Source organism: Lynx rufus, unplaced genomic scaffold (assembly GCF_022079265.1).
Source record: "Lynx rufus isolate CCGP_SWC_20201006 ecotype Redwood Valley unplaced genomic scaffold, mLynRuf1.p SCAF_9, whole genome shotgun sequence".
Lineage (NCBI taxonomy): Eukaryota > Metazoa > Chordata > Mammalia > Carnivora > Felidae > Lynx > Lynx rufus.
The window spans coordinates 55,358,206-55,376,357 of NW_025814897.1; the positions used below are offsets into that span (position 1 = coordinate 55,358,206).

The 18,152-nt window shown below is 52.9% G+C and overlaps 1 protein-coding gene across 1 annotated transcript in view; it reads right to left on the reverse strand.

The window, feature by feature from the left end:
• The window catches only part of MYO7A (myosin VIIA), a 65,843-nt gene extending 57,247 nt beyond the window's left edge, over nucleotides 1–8,596 (reverse strand). Inside the window, exons 1-2 of the mRNA XM_047071845.1 lie at nucleotides 8,471–8,596; nucleotides 3,196–3,348 (exon numbers count right to left, since the gene is read on the reverse strand). Coding sequence (XP_046927801.1) covers nucleotides 3,196–3,348; nucleotides 8,471–8,569 — 252 coding nt within the window. The 5' untranslated portion in view covers nucleotides 8,570–8,596. The remainder of the gene's footprint in view (nucleotides 1–3,195; nucleotides 3,349–8,470) is intronic.
• Nucleotides 8,597–18,152: the final 9,556 nt, after the last annotated feature.

The window sequence follows — 18,152 nt, forward strand, 5'->3', positions numbered from 1 at the left end:
GATTTTTGGCCCTAGGGTGCTTTCCCTCAGGCTTCTAGGGGTGGGCTAGCTGGAGTGGGCATGCCCAAGGCAGACAGTCAGGGAGAGGGCATAACCCAGCCCAGGGCTGTGAGCAGCTGTGGTAATCTGAGGAAATCCTGGGTACATGGGGCTGTGCCCAGGGTAACCCAAGCCATGAAGTGACCAGGGGTTGCCATGGTTAGGGACAGGTATGGTTTCTGAGTGGGACAATGGCCCGGTTGCTTCTTCAAAGCTCTAGTCCTACCCCGTCTACCCAGTCACAGCATCAGAGAGTTGGCAAGTTGAAACCCTGTACTGGGCAATCATTGAACATGGCTCCCCAGACCCACACACACCCAGAATCTTAGGCCCATGGACCAACTGAGCTGGGGACCCCCCCAGGTGCCATATTTTGATTTCCTGAACAAGAAGGCAACTTAGGCACCGTACCTCGAGTCGGTGTCCTACCCCCTCTCCCTCACCCAGAGAAGAGACCACCAGAAAGGTAACTGGTGAGAAAAAGTGGTATAGATCTTGGAGCTTTCTGGAGAATCCATAAGCCTTTCGGATTCTTTTCTTTGGTCCCCTTATCAGGCTATTCCAGGACCCAAAGCTGACTTCTCTGCTAGCTCCCAGCTAGTCTATCCCCCCAAATTTCACAAAGAAGATTTGTTCTTCTCAAACTGGAGTTTTTTTCTTCCCCTCTCCTTTATGAATGTTGTGTTTGCCTTTGTTCTTTGATTCAGCCCACCAACTATCCCTCACATGTGAGGAACCAGTTGGCCTGTAAGAATCACTAAACTGTGTGCAAAATAACCAATGACATGCCTCTGGTTATTCTTAGACATGGTCTGTGGGGTCTCTGGCGGGGACAACTCCCATCTGACCCAGCTTCTCCGTGTGAAGGGGTCCTCGGCCTCCTCCTGACAGGATACTGGGTCAGGACATCAGCTCTGCCAGTGGCCTCCCTGTACCCACTTAGCTCTGGACCCAAGTGTTAGACTCCACCCGGCCCCAGGAGAGCAGCCAGAGAGAGCCTTAGGACCCTCCTGTGTCCACCTGCCATCGAGGGGGAGGAGCAATGAGGGAACCACCAAGAACTGGGGCGCAGACACCAGTGGATCCCCATAGGGGATCTCTGGCCTGGGCTCGAGTTGTAGCACCATCCTCCTGTCTGGATGCTGCTGCTCATGTCTGGAGGTGCCTTCTGTGCCCTGCCCCCGCTCTGGGTGAGGGAAAGGGTGAGAGGGGCTTGATCAGTGCTAAAGGGCTCCCTGTAAAAGCCACTTGTGTTTACTCAGGGGACGAATGTCAAGGGCCTCAGCACAGAGGCATAGGGGGGCCTGAAGTGGCAGAGGGTCCCAGGGTGGGGAGGGTAGCAGAGGGCCTCCCTGGAGGGTGAGTGGTCACAATTCCAGGGCTTCTGAGAGGATGGGTCCCTGACCTTGACACAGCTCCTTGCTGGGATTGCTCAGGGACAACTCCAGGGCTTCCAGCCCTGTCTCCCTAGCTGCTCTTCACAGTCCGGACAACCTGAGTGACCCTGTGTCACTCACTTACCAGGCGCAGTCCTGCCTCCAGCCTCCTATCCAAGCAGCGCCCCTTCCTGAATGCTGCATCACCTACCTCTGGGAACCCCGCCTTTCTCCCTAAGCTGGGAGCAAAGGCCGCACTCCTACAGGCCTGCTCTGTCTGCACTTTTCAGATGCTTATCACCACGTGTGTCCCCCAAGCATGCCCCCTATAGCAGCCTGCCCGGGGATCTGCCTGAGGGTGAGGGTGAGGGTGGGGGTGCGGGTGGGGGTTGCTCTGTCCTGCTCTCTCCTTTTTGTGACACAGCCCTGGTTTCCCTCACCAGGAGCTGCTGGAGGGAGGCGCTGGGTCAGAGACATGCAGTGACCCCAGCACACAGCTCTGGGCCTGGCTAAACGTCCCGCAGACTTAGTTTCCCAGTCTTAAAGTGGGACTATGGGACTAGCCCAGCAGATTTCAGAGTGTGGCCCAGAGATCTCTGAACGCTCAGAGAACTTTCAGGAAATCTGTAATCTTTTCCACCTCCGTATCTTTGCAGCCAGCTTTTCCTCATACCCTTCAACCCAACATCATCGCATCAGGCTGGATGTGAAGCAGATATGAGAATTAGTTGTCTCCTATTAAGCCAGACATTAAAGGCATTTGAAAAAAATATATAAAATAATACCACTCTCCTCACTACTTTTGGGGGGTATATATGCAGTTATTTTCCATAAAAATGTTTCCTATAATAGATCTTTATGGTTATTTTTTAATGTATTGATACATTTGTGAAGTTTCTCAGTTTCAAGTTCTAATATGGTAAATATCAATAGATAAAGCCTACGTTAATAAATGCTCTGGGAGGGGTGCCTGGGTGGCTCAGTCGGTTAAGCGTCTGACTTCAGCTCAGGTCATGATCTCACACTTCGTAGGTTCAAGCCCCACGCTGGGCTCTGTGCTGACAGCTCAGAGCCTGGAGCCTGCTTCAGATTCTGTGTCTCCCTCTCTCTCTGTCCCTCCCCTGCTTACACTGTCTCTCTCTCTCTCAAAAATAAATAAACATTAAATATAAATAAATAAAAAATAAATGTTCTTGGGAATCCTCAATTTTAAGAGCATAAAAGGTTCCCAAGGCCAAAAAGTGTGAGAGCCTATAGAGACAATAGCCTCCGTGGGCCCTTCGTGTTCTGACGGTCTCTGAACCCACCTCTTGGAATCAGCTCAGTCCTGGCCGAGTGAGACTATTCGTCCTTGGCAAGTTTCAAGGTGAAAGAACATGGAGGATGTGTATGACTGGTTCTTATATCAAGGTTTTGTGGGGTCAAGGATCATGTTCCTTCCTCCATCCCCTTCTGAGGATAGAGACTCTGGTCCCATCCTAATGTTGACCTTGAGGACCAATGGCAGGCCCCGCCCCCACAGCAAACCCAGCAGGGACAGCCGTTCCCCATCTCTGGGCAAAGCACAGAAGCGGCTCACCGACCGGCCCAGGCCTCCCAATGGTTCCAAGGCCTAGGGAGACGCATGAACCTGGGGTGTATACCGCTCCCTCCCCCAACCACAGACCACAGAAGCCTAGGCCCCAAAGAAAGGATGGTTCAGAACAAATGGCTGGGGACAGAGGAGCCCCTGACTACCTCGGGAGAATGGCCCCTGGCTGGTGGGCGGGGCAGCACTCACGTAGATGAGATGGTCCCGATAGCGGATGAGCAGGTTGCGCAGGATGCCAGCCTCATTGAGGTCTCCCAGGCGGATCATGTCCTCCACGCCATGGACCGACGTGGGATGCATGGGCTTGATGTGTGTGGCGTTCTGCGGGGAGATCCAGTGTTCCTGTGGGGAGGCACGGTGGCTACCGTCAGGTGGCTCTTCTGGGACCCAGGCTGCGCTCTGCTGGGCAAGGGGCCCAGGAGGGGCAGGAATCCTGGGTCCGCGCGACCCTGGTAAAGGCCTTGTCCTTTCCCGTGGCCAAACACGATCATTATCAGGTTTGTGCTCACGCCCACACTCTATGGACCACTCCTCCTCCTCCTCTTAGGGAATTCTCTCTACAGACCTAAAAGACAGGCAGTGCAGGGACTTTGGCCCCACTTTGGATTCTCACAAAGGGAATTAGAGTCCCCCCAGTCTCTTCGCAGGATGGAGTGGAAAGTGTTAGTAGACTGGACTTCAAATTACACCAGAAGAGATTTCAGACAGTGCCAAGAATAAACCAACGGGCATACAGGATAGAGATAAGGGACGGAACCACCTTAGGGTGGTCAGGAACTACCTCTCCGAGGAGGTGACATTTGAGCTGAGATCTGAATGACAAGAAAGGGCCCCCTGAAGATATAGAGAGGGCATTCCAGGCCCAGGGAACAGCAAAAGCAAAGCCTCTGAGGTCGACAAAGGCAGGGCCATAGCAGTGGAGATGGAGAGAAGTAGATCTGTTTGGAATACAGCTCACAGGGCTTATGGATGAAGGTGGAGCAGGGGTGAACTTTCAGTGTGTGGGAGCTGATGGGGAAACTAGGAGAGAGGTTGCCCCGTGGCTCTTCCTATGCTCCCCTGTAATATCTTCTCCTCGGGCAGGGGGTGGCTTCTGGTGGTATGTCTGGTCAATAGCACTGGCAGTGTCAACAAACCCGCAGATGGTTCCTTCCTTCCCCAAGGTGGTCTCCAGCACCTTCTCCTCACAATCCTAGCATCTCAGGGAGGGGAGGGTCTGACTGTGCTCTGGAGTGTGGCTGCAGCCTGAATGAGCCCCCACAGCCCTCTGGGGGCCCCTCCCTGTTCCCAAATGCCAGAACCCTGGGAGCTCCAGGGGTCTGACTTTCGGGAACAGGGGAGAAGGGGAGCCCTCTGCCCACACCCAGCTCAGGCCCTCAGACTTGGTGAGTTAGTGTGGTGCACCCAACATGTTCTCTCCTGCCTCCTTCTCTTCTGGGTCCCCCTCTGGGATAACCAACCCCAACAGCTAGTCACTAGCAGGAATCTGGGGCATGGGCCCCTCATCCTGTCCCATCCCCAATCCAACTGGTCACCCTGTCCTACTCATTCAACCCTCTGAAGGGCTGCTGCTGAGTGAGCAGTGCCTTCCTCGCCACCTCGAGCCCCTACTCTGATCCAGACGGCCATCTCTTCCCTCGCCCTTGCTGCCCTCCACCTCACACCCAGCTCTCCCCTGCAGTCCTACATCCCCTGGGGGCTTCCTCAAGTACCTGTCTGATCCCATCATTCTGGGGCTCGGAGCCCTTCCCTGCTTCGCCACCCCCTTCAGCCTGGCATTCAAGGGCCAGCCTGAGGTGGACACAGGGACATGTGGCCTTTGCTCCAGCACACCCCCCCCCCGCCCGTAGTTCTAAGCCAGAGAAGGTTGGTCTCCACTTCCCCAAATACCTCTGTCGCCTTGCTCATGCGGTCCCCCTTACTTCCCTTCCACCCAGCCTTTGAGGCCCCACTCAAGGTTTTCCCAGTTTCTAAAGCCTCTGCTGACAACGCTGCCCAGCCTCACATGCTCCACTCTTCCATCCCCCTCACCTCCACCACAGGCCACGTCAGGGCCTCCTCTGGGCTCGCACATTGCCTGGGTCTCCCACTGCGAGGCAGTGGTCACCCTGGGCTGCTGTTGTCTGAATGCAGTTCTGACCTCCCAACGTGCCCAAAGGCTGGGGGCTCATGGAGGCCAGATGCCAGGTCTTCTACATCCTGGGTCCACAGTGCCTCATACGTGGGCCAGACACAAATGATGTGGCAGGAAATCTGCTAGGACATGACTAACTGGTGACTACTGGACCAGTTCTGAATTAGAAGCAGGAATCCTAGTCATGGAGAGACCCTAATAGTCCCTCATACCCGCCCTCTCACTTCGCCTGGACCAGAGTAGGATGGGGGCCTGCACAATACCCTCAGAGGGATCAGGGACAGGGCCAGCCATATAGCCTACAACTCCAACTGCCCTGGCATTTCAGGGCACCTCCTGGGCCAGAAGCATTTCCATCCAGGTCAGGCCCTCACACGGCCCTCCCCGAGGCATGAATGGGCCGGATGGTGAGATCGAAGAACCCGCCTGGACTTTCCAGTCCTGAGTGGAACATTCCTCTCTCCCATTTTATCCTATTTCTTGATAAAAGCTGATCCAGTTGGAAAATTCCCTCTGCCTGGTCCCTGCTCACGGACTTGGTGCTAGGCTCTGATGCAGGCCAGAGGGAAGAGGGTGCCTGGGCAGGCTGTCTGCCTCTCCCATTGACCCCAGCCTCTGGTCCCCATAATCCTTACCCTAACAGTTCAGCCCAGAGGTAAGAGGCAGCTCAGCCACCGTGTGACCCTGTAAACCCTGTGCACGCCACCTGGCTTTCCTGAGCTTCCATGACCTCATCTATGAAATCGGAGTTAGAAGAACAGTCCCTTCTTCTTGGGGACACTGGGGGAATTAACTGATACATGAAAGGTCAACCTTTGTTTTACTCCCACCATGTCTAAAAAGCGCTGCTGCCTGGTAATTGCCCAACCAGGGCTGGGTATTATTACTCTAATACTTTCTGGTTTGACAGAGGAGATCTATGTTCTCATTTGTTCCTCATAAAATCCCACAGCAGAATCACCAGCCCCCATTTAATAGCGAGGAGTCACACTCAAGTGACAAAGTGGCTTACCCAGTGAAATGGCAGAACTGAGCCTCTCCCTCCCCCTTTCCTGCACAAAGGGGACTCCCAACTGAGGTCAGCACCCCTCAGGTCAATGTCCACAGGCACTTATAGCACAGATCAAAGTGTAACCAGGGCACAAACTGAGACCTGGCCCTGAAGGAATGCCGGAGGGGGGGAAGTGGGGGGGAGGAGGGGGGAGGAGGGGGGAGGGGGGAGGGGGGAGGGAGGGGGGAAGACGGGGGGGGGGGACATGGCCAATCCCAACCAAGGACTGGGAACACATCTGGAAAAGAACTGGCTTGGTACTGAGTTTAGAGGGAAGGGGAACCACGTGATCTGTAGAATAAGGAAAGGAGAGGTGTATCTGGCAATGGGAACAGCTTGGGCAAAGGCAGAATGTTAGGATCTCAATGAAGACTGGAACCATAACCATTCATTCATTCATTCATTCATTCAGCAAAGCTTCACAGAGAACTCTCTCTGGACAGATATCTTGTGGGGTCTCGGGGGAACCAGATGGGATTCGCCTGGTCTCGGCTGTCAAGTTAAGGGAGTCTTAGAAGTCGGAGGGGTCAGGTTGGGGGGTAGGAATGAGAGTGGGGAAGCCCCTGAAAGAGGGGGCCAGAAGCCCTGGGCCCAGTGCCACTGAGGCAAACCAGACTCTCTGACCTTCTCCTGGCCAGCCAGTCCCATCCCTCCACGCCTGCAGCCCCCACTCTCAAGTCTTTAGTGGGAACAGGTGGGAGGGGAGCTCTGGGATCCAGTGACACAGTTACGGGACACCATCTGACATGCAACATGACCCAGGTGAAATGTAAGCCTGCAGGCACGGTCCCTGGGCCCCACCCTCGGGGCTGCAGGAGGGTGCGTGCCCCTGTCTGTGCTGCCAGCTGAACCTGTGCCCCCTTCTCTGGCTGCAACCTCACAGTGGCTTCCTCTAAGGTCCTAGAACCACAGCCACCAGAATGACGGGGCAGGGACTCTGGTTCTAAAGCCCAGGGACAAAAGCATGGTTTCACGGAATCTGAGCCCTAGAGTCGCCATCAAGATATTGGGAGAGGAAACACATACACAAAGGCCAGAGGTCCTGGGTGCTAATCCCAGCACCATCACTTACCAGCTGCTTGACCAGGCCTGGTGGTCCCTCTCTGTCCCGGTTTCCCCTTGGGGTAACACTGGCTGCCCTCCCTGCCTCTCACAGGTGCTGCGAGGACCCAAAGACGGAGCTTAGGCCAAAGGGCTTTGTGCATCTCACGGCGGGGGGGAGGGTCCCTGAAGACTGCAGGAACAGCAGGGATGCCCCTGCCCCCCCCCCCCCGTGTCCAGGACCTGGCTCCTGATCCCTGCCCTTGCCCTGAGGAGAGCCTTCTGCTCCCTGTCACTGTACCCTCTTTTGCCCTCAGCATTCTAGGAACCCAAGACAGAAACCCAGTTCTGTCTCTATATTCCCCAGCACTGGGCACAGCACCAGGCACAACCCAAATTACAGTGGGACTGAACCTCCCTGGATCCCTCATGTCCCTAAGCTGGGACCCTGTTCTCAGTACCATATCCCCACGTCCCCAAGCCACATACACATGTGCTTCCCCCATGGGTCCTCCTCCAGGCTACCGGCCTTCTCCAGGGCAGGGCCCTGACCTCATACTTTTCCATCCCTTCCCCCTCCCACTAACTTACCAACTTGCACCTCCTGTGTCCCTTTCCTTCAGGGCCACGAGAAGTAAAGGGTTAATGTGTTAGACTGATTCCCAGGGCAGTGCCAAGGCAGACAATGAATTCCTAGGACACCATAATCCAATAGAGCAAGACTATGGACATTTTTAGACTGACTGACTTTATTGAGGTGTTCTCTATGTGGGACCCAACTTTTTGAGACAATAACCCAGTGAGACAGCTATTATTATCCCCATTTTATAGAAGAGGAAACCGAGGCTCGGAAGGGAAGGGGATTTGATGAAGGTTGCACAACTAATAAGGAAGTGGGCAAGGTGGGATTTGAATCCAGGCTGTCTGACTCAAAGCACCCCTGTGGAACTTCAGCCTGGCACCACGTCCGGCCCGCCACCGCGCACGCACCCGTGCCCTCCACACACCCATCTCTCATACTGCACAGAACAGACCGAGTGCTTACGGAAAATGAACTGGTAGCCTGGGCAGAGGGGAGGCAGCCTCTCGCGGAGGCAGTGGGAAAGTTCCATGGAAGAGGGGGTGTCCAAGAGGCAGGAGGAGGGGCACGGTACCGCCTCTGCCCCCTTGAGGTTGCTGCCCGGCCCCTGTCAGCCTGTGTCTTCCCGCAGGGGCAGGGGAGGTAGGGGGCTACTCACATTGCCTTCATCGTCCACCACCTGGATCTGCCCAGAGTCACAGAGCTTCACCACCGCTCCGATGGGCACATCGAACTCCTGCCCAGATCTCAGGTCCATCCAGACATAATCCCCCTGTGGGTGAGAGAGAATCCCAGGCCAGGTGAGCAGGGAGGGGGATCCTGTGCCTCGGCGCTCCTACTGCCAGGGGATCCTGTGCCAACCACGGGAGAGGGAAGGAAGGGGAGCTTGCACTTGCTGGGAGCCATCTGGTGCCAGGCCCCGGGCTGGGCACTTATGCAATGTCTTCAATCTCTCCTCTGTAACAGCCAAGTCCCCATTTCACAGATAGGTAAGCAGAGATGGGAGGAGCCAAGAGCATACAGCTGGGCAGCTTCAAACCCAGGGCTGTCCAGCACCCGGCTCTCCCCAAGGCTCTACAACCCCACACACGTACAGAAAATCTGTCGAGGCTCAGGCAGAAACACCAATTCACCCAAACCACTTCCCTTCTGTCCTAAAGGAGGCATCCCCACCGGACACCCAAACAGTCTCCATCACCTCCAGAGTCAAGTGTCATAGTCACAGGTGTGGGTTTTCTTGCAGTGACACTGCTCTGTGCTGGACCCTGTGATACGAGTTCTACCACCCTGCCTCCTAGCTTGTGGAGGGAGAACCCTGACCTTGAGCGGGAGGGTGTCACGCTTGTGTCCCCCGCTCTCACCACACACCCAGTGAAGGCACACGGAAGCCAAATTTAAAACCCAGAGTCGGAGAAACAACCACTTTCAGCCCTGGTGCATTCCACAAACGCATATTGAGCACCTACTGAATACAAGGCACTGATTGATCTAAAGACTGGGGATCCAGCAGTGACCACGGAGTCTACCTTCCCGTTGGGAGGAGACAGAAGACAGACAACTGAGCAAACGCGTTCACACAATCGATCGCTGCAGATGGCGGGGAGGACGGCGAAGGGGCCAGGCACACCAAGGGTGGAGAACAACTGGGCTGGACAATGGCAGTCACAGAGGTGGTCAAGCTCCAGCACCATCAACTCTCACTGGCCTGCAGGTAAAAGTTAGATTTTATCCTAATCCGAATAAGAGGATTCCCCAGGAGGGTGAGAGAACACAGACCCTCTGTAACTTACCAAGCAGCAGTTAGGAATAGAACCGCTGATGAAACAGGACAGTGAACCTCACCTGAGGGGATGGCCCCGTGGAAACCACGTGGCCTGGGAGTTGGGAAGCTAAGCTTGCTCAGCTGGGCCACGGACAAGGCGCTGCCTGACTTGAGCCTCAGTTTCCACATGCCTCAGGGGGTGGGCTCAGCGAGTCCCAAGTCCAACTCCTCACTGCCCCAGACTCCTCCTGTTCATCCCCACTGGAATCAACTATTTCTTGGCCACGGCTGCCGCTTTGTGGGAGGTTACGTGCGTCAGAGACAGGTTAGCTCCAAACCCCAGCTTCCTCCCAGAAAAAGGAGGAAAAATTAGACGGGCTCTGGAGAGGAGAACGCACGTGTTTCCTGAGCATCTACGGTGTGGGTGTGCGGTGTGCCTGCTGGGGCTGCCTGGCTGCTTCCCGTGGGGCACCCCGTGTACCCCTCCCGTCCCACACCCAAACTGCGCTTCCTGACACACCCCTCAGAAGCTCTGAGTTCCAGGCCGAGGACCACCTGCCACACTGGCTCACACCGCTCTTCTCCACCTGCCCGCTACCCCTCCCACCTTTCCACTGAGAGGACGCCACCTGTCTGTCCAGACCCAGAGCAAATAACAGCCCTTCCAACCCCTCCCCGCCTCCCCTCCTTCTCCCCCGTCCCCCAACCCCCGAAGAGCGCATTCACTGATTCAGCTCTTATTTACGGAGAGCCCACTGTGGGTCGGTCCCTTTCCAGCTCTGGGGACAGAGCCATAAACAGATGGGAAAGGCAGCGTGCCTCTAGACAGAGGAGGGGAGGATGTGAAGGGAACATGGGCAAGTACCAGATTGTACAGGGCATAACCACAGACAGGAATTGGACTTTTTTTTAGGTATGACAAAGAGCCACTGAGGGTTTAAGCCGGAGAATGGCATGATGAATTTACATTTTCAAAACCTCGCTCTGGCTGTTGTGTGGAGAACGGAGGCATCCCTCCAGGCCCCAGGGCCAGCACCACTTGGGGTGACCGCCATCTGTGTGACCCTTTGCCACTAGCATGCAGCCCCCGAGGACCGGGCTGGGTCTGTCTCCTCTGTGACTCCCTAGAGTCAGAGTCTAACACAGAAAAACAGAATTTGTCTCTCGATGGGAGAGTGTGTGTGTATGTAAGAGAGAGAGCATGTGACAGAGGGTGTGTGAGAAAGAATGAAGAATGTATAGCATGAGAAAGAAAGAGACCAAGACAGACAGACAGACAGACAGACACTAACCGCTGGCGGCCAGGCTAGCCAGGACATTGCCCCATGCTAACTCACAATACACCCACAACGGGCCAGGTAGGAAGTGAGATGCTTCCCTATGATTATCTCACTGACAGCCCTCAGGCAGAAGATTCCATTTCCACTTCATCTCCTCATAGAGGTCAAGAAGCTTGTCCAAACTCACCCAGCTGTTTTGTAGTAAAACCCGGAATGAAGCCCAAGTCTGACAAATTCCGAATCCAGGACTCTTTCTGGACAGCTCTCTGAACCCAGTTTTGTGAGCAAAACAGGAAACACTGACAGGATCCCTGGTCTTGGATGGCTTGTGGGCCAAGGGGCAAGCTAAGAGTTTCAGCCGAGGGCAGCTGGGGGTCAGAGGTTGCCCCCAACCCAGCACAGAGCCTGGCACACAGGAGATATGCCCCACCTCGGGAACAGAGGAGAACCGGAAATAAAAGACTTCATGTGAGTGGGAAATGGGGGCTCAGAGAGGCTGAGCAGAGAGCTCAGGCCTACAGGAAACAGGCAACTAGAACTCTCCTAACCAAGGACTGTCACAAGGAGGGCAGTGGCTTAACTTTTCCTCTGCTCTAGGTCTCAACTGGAGGAAAAGGGAGAAAATGGCAGCCAACTGGCCTCAGGGAGAATTGTGAGGCCTGAGAACCTGTCTGAGAGGAGAAGTTCCTGGTCCCAGGAAAAGTTCTTGGGGCATCAGAATGCAGGTGGGTTCAAAGTCTTCATTTTACAGATGAGGAAACTGAGGCCCAAAGCGACAAAGGAACTTGGCCACAGTCACTCATCAAATCAGTGACTGATAAAGACTCTGAGCATCTGCAGAGCAGCCTGAACCAAAAACAAGGTGAGGGAAGGAAGATGGAAAAGAAAGGAGATGGGGGGGGGGGGGGGTACAGGAAGGGGAAGGAGAGGAAAGGGGCACTGGGCTCCAGTCTTACATCACCAGCCCTTCTTGTCCCCAGATTCCAGGCACTCACGCCTGAACCTGGTCCCACTCATACCACTCCACTGTGACAGGCGCCCCACTAGAGACTTCACCTTGAACCCACATTCCCATTTGGGATGTGCAAAAGCTCCCGACGCAAGGAGGGGCTGGCTGGGGCCAAGTTCACTCTGGGAGTCAGGGAAGGCATGAGGTGCCAGGGTGGGGGTGGGGTGGGGGGCTGTCTGCACACACCCTGGTGCTCTGCCACCCATTGCCGCTCATCCCGTTTCTGCCAGGCGGGGAAACAGAGGCACGGGGCGGGATTCCCAGGGTGCAACCTCCCCCTCCCCGCGCAGGCCTCACCGGCAGGACCGCGTAGGTCTTCAACGCATGGTTCAGGCTGCGAACCAGCGCCCACTTGCCCTGCGGCTTGGCGCGCGCCTCGGCGCGGTCGGAGGGGTCGGCGGGATCGGAGGGCTCCGCGGGGTCGGCAGGGGGCTCCATGGCGCGGTCGGTCTGGCGGCGGCTCCGGCTCCCTAATTCACCTAATCCCGTGCGCACCGCCGCCGGGAACCCTAAACCCGGCCATCTGCTGCGTGCCCATGGCAACGGCGGCTTAGGTGACGCCCGCGGGAACGGGGAGGGGGCGCCCGCACAGCCCTGGCCCTGGCCCGTCTCCTCGGGACCCCCAACACCTCATCATTGTGGGGGGATTCGCAGCCGGCTTCACCGAGACCGCAGCGTGTAGCGCCGCAGAACCGAGCTGCGGACCTTAGCATCCACCGGGCACCTGGAAACTCAATCTGTAGGTTTTCTTTGGAAAGGAACGTAGGGACGTTATGGAGTGGAACGCAATAAACTTCATAATTTTTAAGACGGACGGGAAGGTGCCTGAGAGATCCTACTAGCTCACTGGCTACCTCTGGAAAGGGAGGGCAGGTAAAACTCTTCCTAAGGGTAGGGATGTGGGGCTTAGGGGAGAAAAGCTTCCGAACAGTCTGTCTCTGGTCTTCCTCACCCAGCTTGGAGGCCAGCCAGCTGGTAATCTGCAGAAGGCAGAAGAGGCACCTGGGAAGGGTGTCCCCTGGTTCTCCAGGACAGTGGGCGCCAAGCTGGGCTCCTATGTCCTGGCAGCCACATGGGACTGGGCACCTGGCTTGGGTCCATGCTGGGCGGTGAGCCACCATCCTGTCCGGCAGGCACAGGCCCTGGGACTCTGCTCCCACTCCTTCTCCCCTCTTCTTAACTTCTGTTTTCTTCCTCCCCTTTCTCCTCTCTCTTCAAGCCCTACTGTTCCCATATTTGGCCCTTGGCATTATCTAGAATCCTGGAAGCCTAACTGTCCCACAAAAACACGGCAGGGAGAAGGGGGAATGGCAAGAAAGGAGACAGTGATGCCTCACACAGTACTCAGAGCTGCCCCACTGGATCTGGGCTTCCTTCTACCCCAACCCCCTATCCGGGCCTCAGGGACCCAGCCCTCTGCCACCCCACACAAAGCTGATGGGCTGCAGCGATTCCCATCTACTTCCTATGCCCTCCCAGGGACCGTGCCCTTAGGAGGGATCCTTCCCCCAGTCAAGCACAGAATAAGCACACGTACCCCTGCCCACCCACCCACCCACAGGAGTCCATGGGAGAAGGGCCCTTCAGACACAGGACGGTGCCGGGGATAGGTTTCCAGGCATCCTTCCATTTGTCCATTTACCCAGGCTTCACAGGCTCAGACTAAAGCTTAGGGGACACCATCCTCGCAAGTTCAGGCCTGGGAATGGACCAGATCCAGACCCAGATAAGGATAGTGCCACCAGATGAGGGACGGATTAGTCCTGGAGAGACAGGATAGCCTGGCCACTAAGCTGTTGGACTCGGGACCCAGACGGCTTAGGTTCAACCCTGGCTGGGCCCCTCAAGCCGTGTAACCTGGGGCAAGTTCCTCAACCTGTATGTGCCTTTGTTTCCACATCTGTGGGATGACAAGATAACAGTACCTCGTGAGTTGCTTGTGAGGATTGAAAAGGTTTATGTGTGTAACTCACTCAGAGTGGTTCCTGTTTAAAAAAAAAAAAAAAATGGCCGCATGAGTGCTGGTTCTTATTAACTGAGCAAGTCACGTTAGGGGTGGTACCTGGGCGTTATGATTATCTCAGGCAGACATGAGAGGGAAGAGCACATCACAGAGAAGCAGAGGGAAGAAGGAAGAGATGGCAAATCAGGTCTGGTGGATGGAGAGAGGCCCCCCTCAGGGAGACCCAGCAAGTACTCAGAGCCTGGCCCTGCCTGGCCCAGAGCCACTGCTCAACCCCATGCACCCAGGCCACCCCTAGCTGAAGCCTGGGATTGGGCCCCTTCCCCGCAGGCAGCCTGCACACCAGGTCTGGGAAGTAAGTCTGATACCCCTGTGACCCACTCTGGCATCAGCAGATCCTCTCCCAGAACCAGGGCTCACTGCTGTTCCAGCCTCATCTCCTGCTTCCCTGAACACACAGGATAGGGGCTCCCTATCCTCACTTTTTTTTAAGTTCCAACATGGGGCTTGAACTCACAACCCTGAGATCGAGACCTGAGATCAAGAGTCGCTTAACTGACGGAGCCATCCAGGCATCCCTCCTCACCTTTGCTTGTGCCGAGCCCTCTGCCAGAAATGCTTCACCTCACGATCCTCTTCCCTTCTGCCACCCAGCCACCCAGGCTCCACAGAGACTCGGGCCACCTGTCCTTAATATCCCCTCTCCACTACCCTTTTTTCTGTACTTCCTTAGTGCCTCACACAAACGCATGGTGCTGCCCTCACCCCGCCATACCCCCCCATCCAGTCCAGCTCTGGCCAGATGGGGAGACTGATGTTCAGCGGGGGTGGAGGGACTACCCAACAATTGACAGCAAGGTGGGACAAAAAGCTTCCATTTAGTAACTGTGCCAACTGTCACGAGCAAGTGACGTCAGGGAAAATGGCAAAGAAGAAACTCAAGAACTCATCCCTTTACAAAAATACGAAAAAAATGTGGTAAAAATGGTCAGAAGCAACAATACTAGAACCCTGGAAAATCATCAGATGTTTATAGTAACCAACCGAACATTTACTAAAGAGAAAGGTGGCTGAAACCCAGCAGGAGAACTTTGTGGGGTTTTAACCTCCCCTCCCCCCGCACCTCTCTGTGGCAATCTTGAAGATGGAAGCCTGTATCCCTGGTGCGGGATCTTAGGGCCTGACGGGGCAGAACAGACCCCTTATCTAAGAATTATGGTTCTTCTAACAAGTCTGGGAGCTCCCTAAAGGAATAATGCCAAGGGCTTGCCTTTATTTCTCTAGCTTGGAACTCCCTACAGGGTGGAGGAGTAGGTAGGGAGGGTTTTGGTCAAAAACATTCAGAGACCAATCAACGAGACCACTGCTATGTGGGGTGGGGTGGGGTGGGGGGGAGGGAGAAGCATGGAAATAGTCAGTTGGAACAAACAATAGACACTCCAAAAAGCCTGCAGGAAAGCCAGGGGAATAAGGGTTTTGAAAAGCTCTTGCATACAGTAGGAAATCTAGAACACCTCATGTGGAGGGTTGGAAGAACGTTCAGAAAAAGCCCAAGAACACCCTAAGCTCTCACTTCAAACTGACCCTCAAGCTCCATTTAGACAGGAAGTGATCTGCCTAAGGCCTAAGCATTGAAGGCATGCCCAGCACACACACACACACACACACACACACACACACACACACACAGCCCAGCTGCAGGACTGAAAGTAATTTTGTTTTGTTTTTGGCTCTAGGAGTTTTCAAAACTTCAGTGACCACACACAACAAAGAATACACTCTTCATAAAGATAGTTTTGAAAGGTCATTAAAACTATAACTCACAAGAAGCAACAAGATACTGGAGACAGAGGGAGAGAGAAGAATCAGACTTCCAGAGTTATCACGTTACGTTTAAAAATTTTTTTTGGTGTTTTACTTATTCTTGAGAGAGAGTGACAGACAGAGCACGAGTGGGGGAGGGGCAGGGCGAGAGAAGGATACAGAATCTGAAGCAGGCTCCAGACTCTGAGCTGTCAGCACAGAGCCTGACGTGGGGCTCGAACCCACAAGTCATGAGATCATCACCTGAGCCAAAGTTGGACACCCAACCAAGCCACCCAGGCGCCCCAACACATTATTTTTTAAATGTCCAGTTTTCAACCAAAGATTATGAGGCATGCAAAGAAACAAGTATGGCCCATTCACAGGTAAAAAGCAAACAATAGAAACTTTCCCTGAGGAAGCTCAGACATTGGACTTCATAGACAAAGGTTTTTATCAACTATCTGAAGTATACTCAAAGAACAGAGGGAAACCAGAACATCTCACCAAATACAGAGTATCCATAAAGAGGTCAAAATGATTAAAAGTGACCAAATACAACATTAGCAGTTGAAAAGTGCAATAGCCTATATGCAAAATTCACTAGAGACATTCAACAGCAGATTTGAACAGGCAGAAGGAAGAATCAGTAAACTTGAAGATAGGTTCATTAGATTATCCAGTCTGGGGGACAGGAAGAAAAAAAAAGGACTAGGAAAAATGAGCAGAACCCGAGAAACCTGTGCGACATCAGGTGGCCCAACATGTGCATGATGGGAATCATCATCATACATTTCATGTATGCTAGGAGAGGACAAGAGAAAGAGGCAAAAACAATGTGAAGAAATAATGGTCAAAAACTTCCCAAACTTGATGAAAGATACAAATCTACAGCCAAATAGCTCAATAAATTCCAAGTAGGATGAACTCAAAAAGAGCCACATTGAGTCCCGGCCATAACCATCAGACAACAACAACCACAAAAATAAAAGGCACCCGAATTGCCAAGGAAGAGGTAAAATTGTCACAATTTGCAGATGGCGTGATACCGTATACAGAAAACCCCAAGGACTCTACCAAAAAAACTACTAGAACTGAAAAATGAATCCAGTAAGGTCGCAGGGTACAAAAATCAATACAGAAATCTGTTGCCTTTCTATACAACAACAATAATGAAGCAGCAACAAGAGAAATTAAGAAAACAATCCCTTTTACAATTGCACCCAGAATAATAAAATACCTAAGAATAAACTTAACCAAGGAGGTGAAAGACCTGTACTTTGAAAACTATAAAACGCTGATGAGGGAAGTTAAATACAGTGCAAAGAAATGGAAAAACATTCCATACTCATGGATTTGAAGAACAGATATTGTCACAAAATGTCAGTACTGCCCAAAGCAATCTACACGTTTAATGCAATCCCTATTAAAATACCAACAGCATTTTTCACAGAACTAGAACAATCCTAAAATTTGTATGGAACCACAAAAGACCCCAATAGCCAAAGCACTTGGGAAAAAGAGAAACAAAACTGGAGGGATCCCAATTCTACACTTGATCTTAGCCAAAAGGCCGAGAAGCAATGAAGGTATCCCAATTCTAGACTTCAGATTATATTACAAAGCTGTCGTGGCCAAAACAGTATGCTACTGGCACAGAAATAGACACATCAATAGAACAGGATAGAAAGCCCAGAAATAAACCCATAATTATATGGTCAATTAATCTTTGACAAGGAAAGAATATGTAATGGGGAAAAGGTGGTCTCTTCAACAAATGGTGTTGGGAAAATTGGACAGCCACAGGAAAAAGAATGGAATTGGACCACTTTCTTACACCACACACAAAAATCAACTCAAAATGCATTCAGGACCTAAATGTGAGACCTAAAACCACAAAAATCCTAGAAGAGATCCCAGGCCATAATTTATTTGACATTGGTCATAGCAACATCTTTCTAGATAGGTCTCCTGAGGCAAGGGAAACAAAAGCAAAAATCAACTATTGGCACATCAAAATAAAAATTTTCTGCACCACAAAGAAAAAAAAGACCCACATTGAGACGCATTAAAAATCAAATGGTCAAAAGACAAAATAAGAGAGACTCGTTGCATACAAAGGATCTTCAATATGAATAATAGCTGATTTCTCAACAGAAATCATGGAAGCCAGAAGGCAGTGAGATGATATATTTAAAGTACGGAAAGGAAAAACAAATGTAAGAATTCAATATCTGGTAATAACCAACAGAACTAAAAGGCAACCTATAGAATGGGAGAAGATATTTGCTAAGGACATATCCAACAAAGAGTTAGTATCCGAAATATTTAAAGAACCTATACAACTCAACACCAAAACCCAAATCAAAACCCGATTAAAAAAATGGGCAGAAAAGATGAAGAGACGTTTCTCCAAAGGAGATATCCAGATGGCCAACAGACATGAAAAGATGCTCAACGTCACTCGTCATCAGGGAAATGCAAATCAAAACCATAATGAGCTATCACCTCACGCCTGTCAGA